Genomic DNA, 18,014 nt, shown 5'->3' with positions numbered 1-18,014 from the left:
TGTCAAACTATTTGAAAATAACTTTCAGGTAGGACATTTTATACCTAAGCACTTTTGTATGCATCTTTAAGAACAAAGACATTCTCTTACAAATCCATAGTACCATTATCACATCAAAAAAAGAAACAGTAGTTCTGTAATATCATCCAGTATTAGTTTCCCCAATTATACCCAAAGTATCTTTTATTTTTCCCAAACCAGGATCCAGTCAAAATTCACATGTTGCATTTGTTAAATCCTTTGGATTTTAAATTCTTTAGTCATTTTATCTGACTTAGAAAGCTTCATATGACCTCAGAAAATCTCTTTCCGAAACTTAAGCTATTTATTCATGGATGGAGAGTTGTAAATTTCAGTCTCTTTTCAGTGCTACTCATTCACCTTAATAGCTTTACAGTTCTCTTGAGTAGAACTAATAAAAATGGATTCTCAATGTTGTTCTTGTAAATGTTTTAAATAGGATTTTAAAATCCCTATGTTATTCTCAGTTTGGTCTGAGATTTTGGCTCACATGTTTTAAAATCTCCATTAAAAAAAAAACCTTTATGAATTCTGAGATTTTTTTTCTTGATTTTGGTTATCATTAATATTAATTGCTTTGATCCTTGTTGAAAGGGCCATGCTAGATGAAATGAAATATGTACGTTTGGTGTTTGACAAATATCTTCTGATTGCCTTTTGTTTCTTTGTTTTGAAATGATTTTCTTCCTTTCTGATCTTTTACAGAGTGAAGTAATTGGGGAAACCATTCAAGGATAACAGGAGGCATTGTATTATATTTTGCCAAATTAAAGCCTTATTTATGTTTTCACCCTTTCTACTTCGTCAGAAACACTGAACAGAGTTTTGTCTTTTCTAATCCTTGTTAGACTACTGATTTAAAGAGAGAGAAAAAAAGCCAACTCTGTAGACACCTTCAGAGTTTAGTTTTATAATAAAAACTGTTTGAATAATTAGACCTTTACATTCCTGAAGATAAAATAAACATGTACTCTTTTATCTTATTTTGCTCAATAAAATTGTTCAGAAGATCAAAAGTGGTAAAGACAATGTAAAATTTAACATTTTAATACTGATGTTGTACACTGTTTTACTTAACATTTTGGGGAGTAACTGCCTCTGACTTCAACTCAAGAAAACACTTTTTTGTTGCTAATGTAATCAGTTTTTGTAATGGCGTCAGCAAATAAAGGGATGCTTATTATTCAGACTTGTTTTAATTTCGTTGAGTTTGAACAGATTTCATTAGCACTATATATCAACATAATTTAGAACACAATTAGTAATTGTAACCTTTAGACAAATAAGATAGGGTATCGTTATTTATGTAACTTCTCTAATTGGAGTTCTGAGTCTTTGTGATTCTGTGCATTGTAAATTCTGTCCAGAGTGCTGTGGTTTACAGAAAGGATGAGGCAAGTATTTAGAGTTTCAGACTTATCACCCCCACTTCGGGTTGAGGAGTGCTATTTTATTTTTATTACTAATATTTTCAGAAATAAGAATTGACTTAGTTTCCTTGTCAGGTACTGTGTTACACAGTTTACATGTGCTATCTTTTTTGTCATTGAAGTTTTTTTTTTTTTTTTTAAATAATTGGCTGAACACTGAGCCCTTAGATGCTAAATAACAACTGACAAATATTTTATGCCATTGAGTATTAAGGTACCTGTTAGGCCATACAGTGGCCTCCTTGCTCTTTCAGTCATGCTACTACAATGAGGCCTTTCCACTGTGTTCTAACTTAAAACTCTTCTCTTAAATATTAGTCTTGGCTTATTCCCTCACCATCTTGAAATCTGTTTAAATGTCACCTGTTTCATCAGGTCTTTCTTGATCGTCCAGTGTCCCCCTGCCTCCCTATCCCCCTTCCTATATTCGTCTATAACATTTATAGTCTTCCAAGATATATTTGGTCACTCCCTAGGCTCCTACCGGAGAGTAAGCACCATGAGGGCAGGAATCATCTCTTTTGTTCTTTGCTTTATCCCCAGGCTTGAGAAAGCACCTGACACTTAATCGCGCTCAAATATTTAAAGGAATGAATGGATGAAATTCATTTTTGTAGCTTGAGGGTTAGCTAAAGTTTGCCTCCCAACCCTTTCAACTCACATCACACGCAACAAATAGTATTTCCAAGATAATAAAGTGAAGAGGCTGCTTGCTGATGGCCAGGGATGACTACCTGGGGATTTGGACTTCCCCAGGCCGTAACCTGGATGCTTTCAGCAAACCATTCAAACTGTTGGGAAATTGATCTAAAGGCCAGATACTGCATCAACATCCTTTCTCTCTCTTTTCTTTGCCGTTGCCTATATAGATACTTAAGTCTTTGCCATTTGAAAACAAAAAAACAAACAAACAAACAAAAACAAAACAAATTCCACCTTTTATTTTACAATATTTTCTTGCTATTCTTCTCTCCCTTCAGAGCTTAGTTCCCCAGAAGAATTGTTATTTTTCAACCCCCTTCTGTTGGAATTAAAAAAATTGCAAGCATCTCTGAGGACTCAGTCCAATCTCATTAATTTGTGTCCCCTTCCTCAAAATCCCAACCAAATAAATACATATTCATCTTCTTGCCTCTGACATGGCAGGAAGTTTACAACATTACCCGTTCCAATTTGGGACAGTTGTAGTTGTTAATGGTTATTAAATTATTAAAAATTGTGTTCCAGTTACTTGCATCAATTTGTCCTTCCTTACTCCAGAATCAGAGGAAAAGCTTATCACACTGTCATTCAGTTATTCTTCAGGTATGCCAAGATAGCTCCATGTGAGATCTCTCAAGTCCACTTCCCCACTAGTTTAAATATTTCCAGTTTGTTAGTTGCCCTGATTAATGAAAAGCCACATTAGCCTTATCTCGTCCATCCCCAACTGTCTACCCTTCCCCAGTGTATTATAAACAGATAGCTAGTAGAGGAAGGGAGCATCAAAAGTGACAGAGAGTATGTGTTCTCAGTTTCTAGTGGCTCCTCTTGTCACTGTTGCAGCCAATAGAGTCAAGAAGCCCTAAGAAAATTACTCAGATTGGGGAGAGCCTACAGGGAGGGGAGAATGACCAGTGTAGTTGGGAGCAGACTTGTTGATTTCCCAAAACAATAGATGTGGAAGGGAGGAGTGAGGGGATATCTGTGAAACAGGCTATACCCTTCAGTTTGGTGTGGCAAAACTAGTAAGTTTCTTGGAGGTCAGTGACGTTGTGTAAAGCATCCAGGCTTGAGTGCCTTGCAGGTGTTCACCCCAGCAGCAAGAGCTAATGGAGTGTGTACCTGTGGGCAGTAGCCATATTTCCCAGAGTGAATTTGAGCCAGGGCCAGATTTTCCACGTGTCTTGCATCCTAGGACAGACTGTATATGGGTACCTGCCACTCATAGGATCTTCCCTAGATAGCATGTATAAAATAAGCAGTGACCACCAGGAAAGGACTGCACTTATACCCCTCAGTTGTATAAAGAGGTGTTTTCCCTTTAACTCCATTCATCATCTGGGTCCCCAGAGAAGGGAGAGCAAAGGAGGAGTTGGAGAACATACTCCTTGTTGCATCCACTAAGGCTAGTAGTCAAGCCTGAACTGGGGGGACCGGGCTGGGCTGGACACACATTAACCAAAATTACAGGACAGCTATGGGATCTGCTCCCGATGTGCTTAAGAGGGAGGTGCTGCAGAGGATGGTTGAAGACCACGGTTGGGAAAACAAGACCAAGTCCTGGCTGTTCTACCAACTGGTCGATGGAATTTTCTGTTTCTTCTTGACTCAATTTTAGTCATTTATGTTTTCCTCAAAAATTGGGCCATTTCATATTCATTGGTGGAATTCTATAAGACAGCATCAGTTATACAACTTACCACATGCCAGACATTTTTTAAGCACTTTCCTTAATTGACTCATTTAATCCTCACAAGAATTTATTGGAATGCTTTTATTACCATCTCCATTTTATTGCTAAGGAAATTCAGGCACAAGGAGTGTGATTGTCCAAGGTCTCACAGCTACTAAGGAACCGGGATTCCAATCCTCAACTTAAAGTTTCGAGCTCAGTTCACTTATTCAGATTCATACGTGTGTGTGTGTGTGCACGCACACACACACGTAATTATGCAGTCTTATAATTTAAAAACTTAATGTATAGGTTTTTTACCTTCATTTGCTCCTGATATTAATGTGTCTTCTCATTTCCCCTTGATTGTACTTAACAAAGGATTGTCAACTTCAGTGTTTCTCAGAGTGCGGTCCACAGACCCTTGGGCATCCCTAAGACCCTGTACCAGAGTCAGCAAGGTTAAACTACTCTAAGATGTTATTTGCCTTTTTCGCTGACGGTGCTAAAGCAAAATGGATAAAACTGCTTGGTGTTTCAACAAGAATCAAAACAATGGCTCCAAACTGTCAGTAGTTACTGTATTTTCATCACTACTCAGTAAAAACAACATCAGATTCATTTAATGTCTTTTCTGATGACATCAATGATGTTAATGTGATTCGCCCCCCCTTTTTTTGGTATGTATAATGAAATATCAGTGTTTGGAATATCTGGATAACTCAGTGAACCAGTATTTCAATGCGCAATATTACAGAATCGCGCATGGGTTAAAGATCGATTCAAAGAGCAAGGTAAACTAAAGGATTTTAATGTATCAGAGTGCAAAAAGTTCACTGATAGGGTCACAAACTCCACATTGCAATTAATCTCTAAGAAGTTGCCACTTGAGTTTTGTTCTAGTATCAAAAGATATCCACAAGCTGAAATGGCTACTTCTCTGTTTCTAAGACATACCTGTGTGAGGCCAGATTTTTTTTCATCTACTTCAACCAAAACAGCATATCACAACATGGAATGCAGAACCAGCCATCTTCTATTAAGCCAGATATTAAAGAAGTTTGCAAACATGTAAAGCAATACCAGCCTTCTCACTATATCTTTTGGGATCATTTCTTTTTTTTTTGGAAATTGACATATTTCACAAAAATGTGTTCATTGTGTTGGTGCTTTAAAATTGAGAAATGAACATTTAAATTATTTCTTGGTTTTAATTTCTAGTACATTGAATATCGATAGAGATAACAAAGACAGTAAATTTTAAAAGTATAAAAGATATACAATGAAATATTATTCAGCCATAAAAAAAGAATGAAAGCTTACCGTTTGTGACAACATTGGTGGACCTCGATGGTACCATGCTAATTAATTAAGTTAGACAGAGAAAGACAAATACCAAACAATTTAACTTATACTTGTAATCTAAAAAACAAAGCAAGTGAACAAACAAAAGAGAAACGGACTCATAGACACAAAAAACTGGTGGTTGCCAGAGAAGGGGCAAGGGGCAAGGGGGAAATAGGTGAAGGTGATTAAGAAGTACAAACAGTTGTAAAGTAAGTCATGGAATATAGTCAGTAATATTGTAATAACTGCATGGCGACAGATAAGTGCTAGACAGATATGTGCTATCATTTTGTAAGTTATATAAATGTCCAATTCCTATGTTGTACACTTGAAACTAATATAATATTGTTTGTCAGCTATACTTCAATTTAAGAAAAAAAGTGAAAGTTCTGACACCAAAAATTTGAGAGCTACTGGTCTAGTATATTGTTTTTTTCCCAACAATTTTTAATTATATTGGACAACTATCAGCACTTTTTTGTTGCTGTATTTTGTATTTAATTCATTTATGTTTTTATCATTTGCATTCTTTTTACTTTGGATTTATTTTGTTACACTTTGCCAACTTGCCTTTAACTCATATTTTCAGTTCTTGTCGTTTTTTTTTTAAATAAATTTATTTTAGGCTGTACGTTTTCCTCTGGACATCTTTGCATCCCACAGATTTTGATATGTAGGGAATTCGTTGTTGTTCAGTTCTTAATTTTAAAAAACCCACAAATATTTCAAACACAGAAAATCATGGGGAAAAAACAAAAAACTTGTATACCACACTATCAAATATTAACATTTTGTCATATTTGCTCGAGTTTTTTTTAAATAAATTAAACAGTAGCTATAGTAGAAGCATTTTGCATATCCCTCCCTGATTCCCATTCCCTCCCTCTCCAGGTGTAGCCACTGTGTTGAAGGTAATGTTTAGCATTTAATTTCATGTTATGCAATTAATACACATGTATGTATCCAAAAACAACATGTAATAGTGTTTTGCATGTTTTCAAACATTATAAACTCACTCTGCCCTTTGCTTTATTTGCTCAATATGAGCTTTAAAGTTCATACATGCAGCTTTTATTCATTCATTTGTAACTGAATTGGTAACTGAATTTATTTGTACATTCCTCTGTTAAGGGACATTTAAATTCTCAACAATTTATAAAAATTTTATGTAACTTAGATTTTTATTTCCTTTAAGCTAAAAGATTTTTTTGTGTGTGTGCGTTTGTATTTTTCACATCATAGATTTTTAATTTTTTTTTTTTTCAAATATTATTACATTTGGGTCTGTGAACATGACCTGTATGACACCAGTTTCCTGAATTTGTAGATACATCAAAAAAGAAAAACTACAAGCCCCCATCCAAAAAAAATTTTAGTCTTGGTTTAGAATAAAAGAGGTTAACAAGAATGCGAAGTTTTGGCAGGAAATTATGTGAAGTGGTTTGAATTTTCAAATTACTTTAGCAGGCTGGTTATTATCCTCTTCAGGTAGAAAATGAGAAAGAATTGGGGGAATATTTACAGATTTGGGGAGGGAGAGAGATTGCAGCATGTGCTCATCCTACATCTTGAAAACTGAGTTCTCCCAAAATAAGCCTTAAAAATGGCAAAGTGCTAACTGATGTTTTTCTGCATGTCCTTTGTGTTCCTTGGTATTTCCTGGTTATGCCACACAAGGAGTATTTTTAAAAAAACAAATTTGTCTTAAGCTTTTTTCCTCTTTAGTAGATTTCTTTATGCCTTTTCCTCAAATCTGAATATGTTTGAATGCTTTTCTCCCATTGACCAATGTTACAATTTTTATCCCCTTGAAGAAAGAATCAGTTGGAATAAAATGAGAAAAACATAAGTATTTTTTTTCTTTTGATACTAAGGACAGGATGATTTATGCACTCAACAGTGAGAGGACAATATAGAAACCCAGGTTTAAAGATTATTACAGAATCCTTGCCTTGATGTTTCCTTAGTGGGCAGTCTCTATAGACTTGTTCCTCTGTTAGATAAATATGTCCAGTCAGATGGAACAAGGTTTTTTCTAACAACCAATCTTTTTGCCCATAACTTAATAACTATTGAATAAGCTATTGCATTTCCTACCCACACTTGCCTAGGAAATACAAAACTTTATTTGGAGGTACTGAGCACCTGGTTTTAATGTTATAAGTAGCCTTAGTAGACAACGGGCCCTGCTCTCTAATCACTCTCAGAATGGCTGAGGAGTGAAGTGTGAGCTATTTCACCACCTTAGAATGTATCACCCAACATCCTAGGATATACACTTACCTAGAATATCTCACCCAGCTTTTAACTAGATAATGTCTGATGCCCATATAAAGCAACTAAGTAATAATTTGCTAGGGATCATTTTATTAATAATATGAAAATAGTGGGAATCAAAATAATTGCAAAAATATATTGAGTGCTGTTTTCTAGGTACTATGCTAAGTGTTTTAAGTGCATATTTCATTTTGCTACTGATTTGCTTTTTAAAGTTATCAAGAAAGATGTATTGCTGTGGAAGTATATTCTTTGGACTCTTTATAGAGCCTGCCAATGCCTAGGTGTTTGGTAACTCAAAGACTAGACTTCCTAGAAGCTGAAAAAAGCAAGGAAAAGGATTCTCTCCTAGAGCCTCCAGAAGGAACCTAGCCCTGTCAACACCTTGATTTCATACCAGTGGGACCCATGTCAGACTTCCGATCTCTAGAACTGTAAATAATAAATTTGTGTTGTTTTAAGCCACTAGGTTTGTGGTGATTTTTACAGCAGCCATGATGTATCAGCAGAAACTGATATAACCACTCCTGGCTGCAGTTTCCTGTCATCTGCACCCTAAGTGGGCAATCTGCTTGTTCCTCCACTAGACCAGCTGTGGCCAGAGCAACCCAGTGAACTTCTCTGCCAACAGTGGGCTGCAACCACACCTTCTTTACTGAGGCTTGACCTCGAGGTTTCCTTCCAAGTCTATCCTTTTCTAGGTGCTCTCTCTCAGCCCTAAGGTATCCTTCAGAGTGATTTTTACCATTATAGATTATGCTGTGTTATAATTAAGAACTTTATATTAAACGTTCCCTGTTCAAATCTGAGATTCTTGTCTTCACACTGCCCTGTGCTTTCTCACAAATGACTCAATCTCTCTCCTTCCTTTCTTCTCACCTGAACCTTTCTACTCCTCCTCTTAAAAACACTTTCCCTTGGAAAACTGATACCCCTCCTCCATTCTTTAAAAAAAAAAAAAAAAAAATCTGCTCCCTTGACTCTCATGCTATCTGGAAATACTGCCTCTCTTTGCTGCCAACCAATCACTCCACACATTTCTTAAAACCTGCATCCACCTTACAGCTTTCTCTCCAGTTCCATAACCATCGCAGGTGATTTGAACTTTCATATGGATCTCCCACTCAATTTTCTAGGCTCACAATATTTAGACCTTGACTCTAGAATATCTTATGACTGCCGTAACAAGCTACCACAAACCTTGTGGCTTATAAAACACACATTTATTCTCTTATAGTTCTGGAGGCCAGAGATGTGAAATCAATTTCACATCTGGACTAAGTCAAGGTGTCAGCGGGACTGGTTCCTTCTGGAGGCTCTAGAGGAGAATCCATTCCCTTGCCTTTTTTACCTCTGGAGGCTTCCCGCATTCCTTGACTGGTGAGCCCTTCCTTGTATCACTCCATCCTCTTGCTTCTGTTGTCATGTCTCCTAATTCCTCCTTTGGCCTTCTTGTCTTCCTCTTATATGGACCCCTGTGATTATATTTAAGGTCCACTTGGATAATCCAGATAATCTTCCTATCTCAAGATCCTTAATCACATCTACAAGTCCCTCTTGCCATACAATATAACATATTACCAGGGTCCAGGTATGAGGATGTGGCTATCTCTGGGGGGCCATTATTCAGACTATTCAGACAACTCCAGAGACCTTCTTCTCTTCCACACCTATGACCATACCTTGAACTTTGTCTTTTTTCTCCAGCATTCTAACCTCTGATACAATCTCCCATCATTCCAGATCCCTTGGACTCTAAATCCCACTGTTGCTGGTATTTGTTCTCATGGAGGCTTTAGGCCTTTGATGGCCTTTTTTTTTTTTTTTTTTAAATTTATAATATCTATTGATGTTATCTCATTCTCTGTGGTTCATCATATCTATATTGCTTTTGTGAACATATTAAACTCTGCTACCTCTCATCCCTCACACACACTTTGCAAAGAGCATCAAATCTGTATGAGAACAAATTGCAAAGTGAGGACTCTGAAAATGGAAGATGGAGGAGATGGTGCTGCTGCTCTTTACCACATCGACACTGACAGCACAGAAGGAGAATTAGAAATTAGTTGAGGAAAAAGAATTTTTCAGAGATTGCTGTTGTGTTGTTAGTCCCACCCCCACCAAGGGGGAGAAATGGAGGTATCCTCCATCTCAAGTCAAGAGGGAGGGCCTTCAATGGGACCGTCTTCGGAGCCTGTGATGCATCCTCTGAGTTTGGAAGACAGAGTGGACTGGTGACTGACTCCCTCCCAGAGACTCCAAAGGCTGAGAAAGATGGCCACTTCGATGACAGATTAGGGGAGAGATGGCTATGCTGGGTGGTTCGCATTGCCCCAGTTTTTCTGAATAAAGGATATGTGGTGTGTGCCATGGACCAGATGTAAGCCACATGAAGGAGAAAGCCACTGGGATTGTCTTAGATTCTATCCAGATGGCTCATCTGGATGGTGAAAAGACCCCAACAGTCAAAAGCCAAAGGTCCCATGAGACCCCTGAGTTGAGGAAGAAGTAAGCAGAGGCGTGAAGAGAGATGTTCCTGCCCCCAAGGCAAATGCAGGTGAGAGATCGTTGTGGCTGACAATGGAGGACTCGGTGGAGTCACGCACATGAGCTCAGACCCCAAAGTCCCCACTCAGAGGAGAGCTTTGCAGGAGAGTGCCCAACCTGCAGTGTGGACGAGAAATCATCTTCTGTGGAGTTTATTAGTTACCATAGTAGGTTATAGCCTTTTAGCATGTTTCAATGTACAGCGTAGCCACTTACCTCAGAGGGTTATGGTGAGAAAAATGAGATGGCATGTGTGAAGTGCCCGGCATATGTTAGGCCCTGGGTCATGTGAATCTCCCTCCTCCCCTGGTGAACTAGAACAGCACTCACACGGTGAACACTCAGAAGGGGCCAGCATGTGTGCCAAGTTCTATCTGTGGAAGGGGAACTGGGCCCTCGTTGCCAGGAAGCCACATTAAGTTCTTTGAGCAACGTCTCTCAGCCTAATTTATTGGCTTGTCTTAGTTTTTCTAATTTGGGTTCCAGTGTTAGGATTATCTACAGATCTCACCATGAAGCAGCATCTTGGTATTGGGCCATATCAGGGTTAAGCCTATTCCTTTTTGACTTCACTTCTAGGGTGTTTTGTTTTCTGGCTTGCTTTTTGGTTAGGAATAAAGGCTCTTCCTTAAAAATATGGGTATGCTACAATGTATTTATGGAGGATGTGTGATTTTTATTCATTCAACAAGTTTTTTACTGTACCTCTTCTAGGAGCCAGGCACAAATTTGGGGGCTGGGACACAGCAGAGGACAGGAGACGTGATGGTGTCTCCACAGAGGGCAGGGGTTTCATGGGAGGTTACAGATCACGAAAAATCCAGTGGAAGGGGCACTGAATCAGGAATGGCTCCCAGAGGACACAACATCTAAGCTAAGGTCTGAAATGGGAGATGCAGGAAAGGGAATGCAGGGTTGGGGGTGGCAGAGTGGGAGGAAGGGGTGGAACATAAGGTATTAGAGAGGGTGATGGATGATGTTAGGTGTGTTTCCACCTTTGTCTAAATGGTTCTCCCCTCCTTTTGTTGAGCAAGTATGTGATAATGGTGACATGGCAATTCTGTATATGGAGTTTTACTCTGAAGTGTTTCTGAATAAGAACCATAACACCCATCGTGGTACTCGTTTATGGATTGTGAATGAGTAATCAAGACTCAGCTTAAGCATGGCTTAGACCGTTTAGGCTACTATAACAAAATACCACAGTTTGGGTGGCTTATAAACAACAGAAATTTATTTCCCATTGTTCTGGAGGTTAGAAGTCTGAAATCAGGGTGTCAGCAGGGTGAGGGCCTGCTTCCAGGTAGCAGACTTCTCGTTGTATCCTCACATGGTGGAAGGAGGCAGGGACCTCTCTCAGTCTTTTTTTTATAAGGGCATTATCTCTCAGGACCTAATCACCTCCTAAAGTCCTGACCACCTACTATCATCATGTTGTAGGGTGGTTTCAACACAGGAATATTAGAAAGACACATTCAGATCATAACAAGCATCATATCTGCTTTGAAACCTTCCTGACCACATGTGGCCTGGCTACCAAAGGTCATACCTAACATCCTCCTTTGCTGCCTTCCACTGTAGGGATGGAAAAACCAAATACTTACTTTTCCAGTTGCCTTTGCAGTTAAGAGTGGCCATATAATTCAGTTCTGGGCTGTGAACCCTAAATAGAAGTCTATAAGAGAGGCTTTTGAGAAAACAAAAGCTCTCTTGATTAAACAAAACAAAATCAAACCAAAACAAAACAAAACAAAATCAACAACTACAAAAAAACGAGTTCATGAGCTGGTCTAGTCCTTTTGCCTTTCTCCTTCTTCCTGCCTTGAACACAGATATGATGGCTGGAGATACAATAGCCATCTTGTGATCACGAAGGGCAAGCCAAAGATATTGCAGAAGAATAGGCCCTGAAGTCACTGGAACTCTGGCCTACCCCTGCAACTTCTCTTCTCCAAACTTCTGATCATGTGAAATAAACAAAACCCCCATGATTTCATTTAAACCTCTACAGTGATTTGTAGCCAAAATCAATCCTTACTGTTACACTAGACAGAATCTAATAATCCTTCCTCTGAGTTTCTACCTTATGTTTTGCAGTCTTACACCCCATTGTTACTGAGTATTTATTGTTTTTTCTTTTTTCATCTGATTTTCTCAGTACCGTGAGCTCCTTGGGGTCAGGAACTATCTTACAATTTTGATGACCCCAAAAGCTACTACAGTGCCTGGCACACGAGAGCTGCTTAGTAATACTTCATTAAATGAGGAAAGGACTGAATGAATAATGTGGTTGTGTGGAGGATGGTGTCAAAAAGAGACAGTAGTGGCAGTGAGTCCAGCCAAGAGGCTGTAGCAGTGAGGATTCAGGCGAGAGGCAATGAGAGCCTGAGCTAAAGCGAGACCATGCACATGAGAGAAAGAGATAGATTTTGCAGTGGGTGAGGTGGGCGGGGGCTGGGAATGTAATTTAGGAGGCAGAGGGATAGGACCTGCTAGGGGCTTGGGGAAGAGAAGAAGGGAGAAGAAGGGCTCAGGGATAGTTGAGAGCTCCTCAATGTGTGGTGGGTATGGGCGTCCACTAGTTCTGTGATTGTGGGTTAGTTACTCAGACATGATGGTCCCTTAGTCATCTCATGTGAAAAATAGAGATAACAGTCATGTGCACTTCTTAGGCTTGTGGCAGGAATTAAATGATTTAGCACATGTAAATTGCTCACAACAGTGCAGGGCACAGAGTGAGTGTCCCATACATGTTATCAGTTGTCACCATCATAGCAATATTGGGACAAGAGAGCAAGAAGCTCAGTTGTTGAGAGAGAGTAGAGTGAGAATGAACAGGAGGGGAGTTCAGGAGGAGCATGGAGGAAGAGCCAGGAAGCACAGTGACTTTAGGGTGCTAAACACTCTCTTGGTCTCGTGCCCTAAAAAGAGACTATTTATAGTAGAACTGAAAGTCATTTAGGAGCTTGAGAAGAATGGGATTAGGGACAGCTTATTTTATTCATGACTGAGTCAACTGGTTATGCTGCTTTGATTATTGTTTTAAACATGTCTCAGGGGGGTTGGATAAGAAATGAAGACTCGAGGATGCTCATTTTTAATGCGAAGATTTGTAAACTATTCTGGGGCACAGCAGGAGTCTCAGGAGGATGGTGCCTTAGAGACCTCTGAAACAATTAATAAAGCCCAACAGCAAGAATGGTATAAGAGGCACAATGTGAGGGCCTTTAGCCGCAAGGCAGTGCGGCTACCACCAGACTCCACTGCAGCCCCTGCCAATGCTCTAATGATCACACTGGTGTCTGTGGACCTGTCTGGAAGCCCTGCCTTCTCCTCAGGCACAGAGACGAAGAGGAAAACAGGATCTGCATAAAAGGTAAAACCAAAGAAAAGGAAGACACTTCCTTTAGCAATACCTGGCTAGAGCTGTCCCTCAATTCCTAGCAACGAAATATTGTAAGTTAACATCAGACTCCACCCTATTGTACTTATTTATCTTTTGTTGTGTGTAATTCTAATTAACTGCAATGGTAGTAATAATAGCAGTGTAAATTTATTGAATGATTGTTATGTTCCGTCTGTGCTAAATACTTTAAGTGTATCATTTCATTTAATTTTCACAGTAAATGAGTTTGATGACTATTATTACTTTATTGTGCGGATGAGAAAAGAGAGACTCCGAAAGATTCATTGACTTGCCCAAGATCACACAGCGATTGACTGGCCCAATCAAGGGTTTGCCCAGGCAGTGTGAGGTAGAGCCTCTGTTTTTAGCTCCATCCCCTGGAGTGAACGTGGTTTATCTGGTTCTCTTGGCTGGCTTCATAATGTTAAAGATCCCCTCCAATTTCCTGAATGGGGTGGCTCCCCACCTGACAACTGCTGTCAAGATATCTGTGTCCAGATTGGGCTGAGCAGGTGCATAGCTTGCCTACTAAATGCTGCCTCAGCCAAGCTTGTCCCTGACTGGGTGTACCATCATTTTAGGTGACAATTCTCATCAATAATGACATTTACTGCCTCTTAGGGTGTCAACATTACACTTAGATCACTTTCAAGTAACCGACTTTGGTTCCAAATCCTTGTTCTGTCCCTCAAGGTGTGTGGCCATGCGTAAGTGATCTAAACTTTTAGAGCTCCAATCTTGCATCTGTCAAGCAAAAATTCTAGCTCCTTCTTCATAGGATCATTATGAGGACTAAAGATAAACATGAGTCAAAGATCTAACAGTGTCTGGCACTTAGAAGATGCTCAGTGAGTATTTGTCTTCCAAAGCAAGAGCTATAACTTTTTGGTTCTGCATCCGTAATCCATCATCACCTAACACATGAAGTCATCTTAGGGTTTTTTCAATACCTGTAAATAGAACCCTTCAGTCAATCTAACAGACATTTGTGGAGTACAGATGTAGTGGTATCTGGTTCCAAAGTGTCCCTGCTCCTTGGAAGTGGATCTGCAGAGCGGGTCCTTGGTTTGTTATGCTCTGTTGGCCCTTGGTGTAAACTTGCAGGGCAAACTGGCGGCTTTGAAGGAACTGAGACTGCCACAAAGTCTGCCTGCCCTTTTCGGGCCTGGAGTATGAGTTCTCTAATCATGCATGGGCTTGGTTGTGTGGCTGATGTCTCATATTCCGGAGTATGCGTTTTGGAAAGTATCTTCCTAGTGTGCAGTAAAAGATCCCAGCCCTCTGCACCTTGGAGGTGGCATGGATGGTGTTTCCTTCAGCAGCAGAAATGAGGCATCAGGATAAAGAAGTTTCTGTAGTCCCTGATTTCCCTTTTTATCTCCCCTATTTTTTTTTTTCTCATAAGACCCCAAAGGGACCTGGCAGAGTCTTTGATTATTGACGCCTCCATCAGGCAGAGACAGGCCAGTGACTGTTATGAGGATGGACTAGGTGACTCCTGTTGTATCAAAGGTGTTTATTTGGCAACAAGCTGCTTGCTCTTCATCCTGACATCTGCTTGGTCCAGGAGCTGGAGCTATTTCTGTTGGCTGACTACAGGAGTTAGTCCCATCATCCCCAAGCAGATCTCATGAGCTTATAATTGCTTTGAACCTCTTTGGTTGTGTGTGTGCGCGCTTGCTTTTAATCTTATTCAGTGATAACAAGTCTGATTTAGAGCCTTAGAGAGCTCCATATGGATTTTTCTGCCCTTCCTCATGATCACCATGGGATAAAGTCTCTGAGGAAGAGAATTCATTCTAAACAAAGTCTGGTCTGAATGTGCCCTGGGTGCCGGATGTGGACAGAGAGACTCTCATGTCCCACTCTCATGGGACCGAGGTTGCAGCAGAGAAGGGTATCCTGTGGGTTTTTTCATGGCTCTGGGCTTGAGACCAAAGTTGAGGGATGGTGGGACGGGACTCTTGTAATGCCAAGGTTCTTCTTTTTTAGAAATGAATTGCATGACAGATCATAAGGCAGGCCAGAAAGGGAGAAATAACTGAATAAGAAAAGTTGAACAAAAGAAAGTAGATTTCAGTGGTTACAGCAGCATATAGCAGTTTTTCAGTTAGGTACAAGGAAGAAACACCTCCTAGCAGGTCCAGAAACCTTAAATGGGTTTCTAAGGAAGTGGAAACTGCTCTTTAAAGATGCCATGAACAACAATAGCCGTAGCAGCAACAACTTTCACAGCAACAGACTTCACCTCACACTGGGCACAGTGCTCAAGCCAGACTCTTGGAGTCCTCCTTGCATCTCTGTGATACATGTAGTCTCAACCCCATTTGACCCAGATGGAAAGGGAGGTGCAGAGTTTAAGCCACAGGCTTGAAATCACAAAGGAATGCATAGCAGCACCAGGCATCAAATCTAGGTTTAACTCTAGGTGGTTTTCTTTCTCTGGTTTTGATTAGTAAGGTTCAAAGCAATGCCGGTGTGTGAGGAGTTTGGTAGTAGAATACACGCTGCCTGTTTCACAGGGCTGTTGTCAGGACACAGAGGTTACACATGCAAAAGCACTTTGAGAAACATGCAATACCGTACAAGTATCAAAAGGCATTGTTATCATTTTCATTGGGTCATTGAATTTTCCAAGTCTACCGATAGATTCTTAGTGTAAATCACATATGCAATCACTAGGGGGAGACAATAGACAATGCATATAAGCAAACTAACAGTCTTGGAAGGAAAGTATATTTTTCTTGTAAATGATGCTCAGGGATTTAAAATAGAAAAGCAAAGGTTTATATTAGGGACTGGCTGCCATTCTCATCAAGGTTTGATGTTGTGCTTTTGTTGGAGTTTTTTCACTAAGGAATCTTAGTCTATGATATATAGTTTGGATCGTGGGTACTGCCCAACAAATGAATGGAAGATATTCAAGGCTAAGCATCGACTCTTTCTCATTGTTCTTTGGCTGCTTGACTTCTGTCTCCTTTGTGATCATTTCTGTGTTCAATGAGGTTTAGTTTCTCCTTCATTCTTTCTCCTTCATTTCGCTGCGGACCATTTCATTGGTCATCTGAAGCAGAGCCATTAAGGCATGTTCCTGACCCTTTTCGTCATTTTAATGGTGTTCTCATGAACTTGCCTGTTTGGCTATTGTATACAGACCATTCTCTGGCTGTTTTTAGGTAATTTTTATTCCCATTTTTCTTCCTATGGTGATTTGTTTTCTTTTCATTCTTCATTTCCCTACTACCTGCAAAGAATGCGGAACTAGAATGTCAAGCCCTGTGAATACTTCTAACTAGTTAGTTGACCTTGAGACAGCAGAATCTCACTGAGCCTTCATTTTCAGGGGTAATTATAATTTCCATGTTTACCATCCAGGTATAGCACTATTTATATTGTAACCCACATTAATCTGGCTTTTGCCTGTGCTGTGCATGCAGAATTATCCAAATAGTCCATTTTCTCATCCACTTGAAGTATTTCTAGGGGTCAGTCCCCAGGTACTCATGAAGAAGTCTCTACCTGTGGTGTCTGCTCTGTTACACCACGTACAAATGATCCCTGAGCCACAGTAGACCAAAGCTACATGGGGCTCTGTTTCCAAAGGGAAGCATGGCTCTCTTACCTGTGTGTTACCACCTGTTAGAAGGGTCCAAACTGGCTGTTATTTGTGTTTCTGTGTGTGACAGCATTTTACAATCATCTCAGTTGCCTCCCTCTCACATTCAGGACTGGATGGAGGTGGATTCGCATAATAACCCCCACACTCTCATCTTGAGAGCTTCTATTCTCTGTTAACAATCAAAGACCAATCAGTCATGCCGGCCTCCCCCTTCCGTGGGACAAGGCCTACCATTCTACTCCCTTCTGAAAACAGGTTATTTGCCAGGCATGACACAATTTTTGAAGCCATCGGGGGACAAACCTTGAGTTCTTCCTCAAGGACTTTCCATTCACATGGACCTTTGTCAGGCCAGTCTCTATGGCTTCTGAACATGTCTGAACCTCAGTGGTGGATAATGTGAAGCTTTGGTTAAAGATGAGATTTCTGTTTTGGTTGAAAATAATTGCCATTTTCACCATAACTATCCTCTTGTCCAATCCTTCATGGTTCTTTCTTATTCCACATTTCCCTTATTATCTTTCTTTCATTTAAAATACCACCATAATGTGTTCAAAACTGAAGAGGACATGTCAAAAGGACAGCATTTGTTTAAAGGGTCTCACCCTAACCACGGTATCAAAATTAATAATAACAATAATGGATAATAACACATCGCATTAAAAAAGAATCTACCAGTCTACATTTATACTAAATAAAAGAGGGAGAGGAGAAGAAAATGCCTTTTTTGGTAGGTGAATGCCAATTAATAAACACAGGAATGATACAAAACCATCATTTTTCAACCACCGTATAATAATTAATTCAGGTGAGAATGATTAATGAATGCTAAACTACTGGATGAAGGGTTGTTGGGGAAGAGGCTGTTTAATGGGCAAAAGGTATTTTAATGATGGAGAACTCTGGCAGACACCACCTTAACTAAGTGATCAAACAGCATCACCCAAAATGAACAAATTGACATCTTGGCCCCTGATGTGACACATGAGA

At 39.8% G+C, this 18,014-nt stretch overlaps 1 protein-coding gene across 5 annotated transcripts in view; it reads left to right on the top strand.

The window, feature by feature from the left end:
* The window catches only part of KTN1 (kinectin 1), a 94,050-nt gene extending 92,840 nt beyond the window's left edge, over positions 1-1,210 (top strand). For all 5 annotated transcript variants that reach the window (XM_023527224.1, XM_011385163.2, XM_011385158.2 and 2 more), the window contains one exon: positions 727-1,210. In XM_023527224.1, the coding sequence (XP_023382992.1) occupies positions 727-731 (5 nt within the window). In that variant the 3' untranslated portion in view covers positions 732-1,210. The remainder of the gene's footprint in view (positions 1-726) is intronic.
* Positions 1,211-18,014: the final 16,804 nt, after the last annotated feature.

The sequence above is a fragment of the Pteropus vampyrus genome, unplaced genomic scaffold, assembly GCF_000151845.1.
Source record: "Pteropus vampyrus isolate Shadow unplaced genomic scaffold, Pvam_2.0 Scaffold15, whole genome shotgun sequence".
NCBI lineage: Eukaryota > Metazoa > Chordata > Mammalia > Chiroptera > Pteropodidae > Pteropus > Pteropus vampyrus.
The sequence above is the reverse complement of the archived record's forward strand: the minus strand, read 5'-3'. Positions and strand labels throughout refer to the sequence as shown.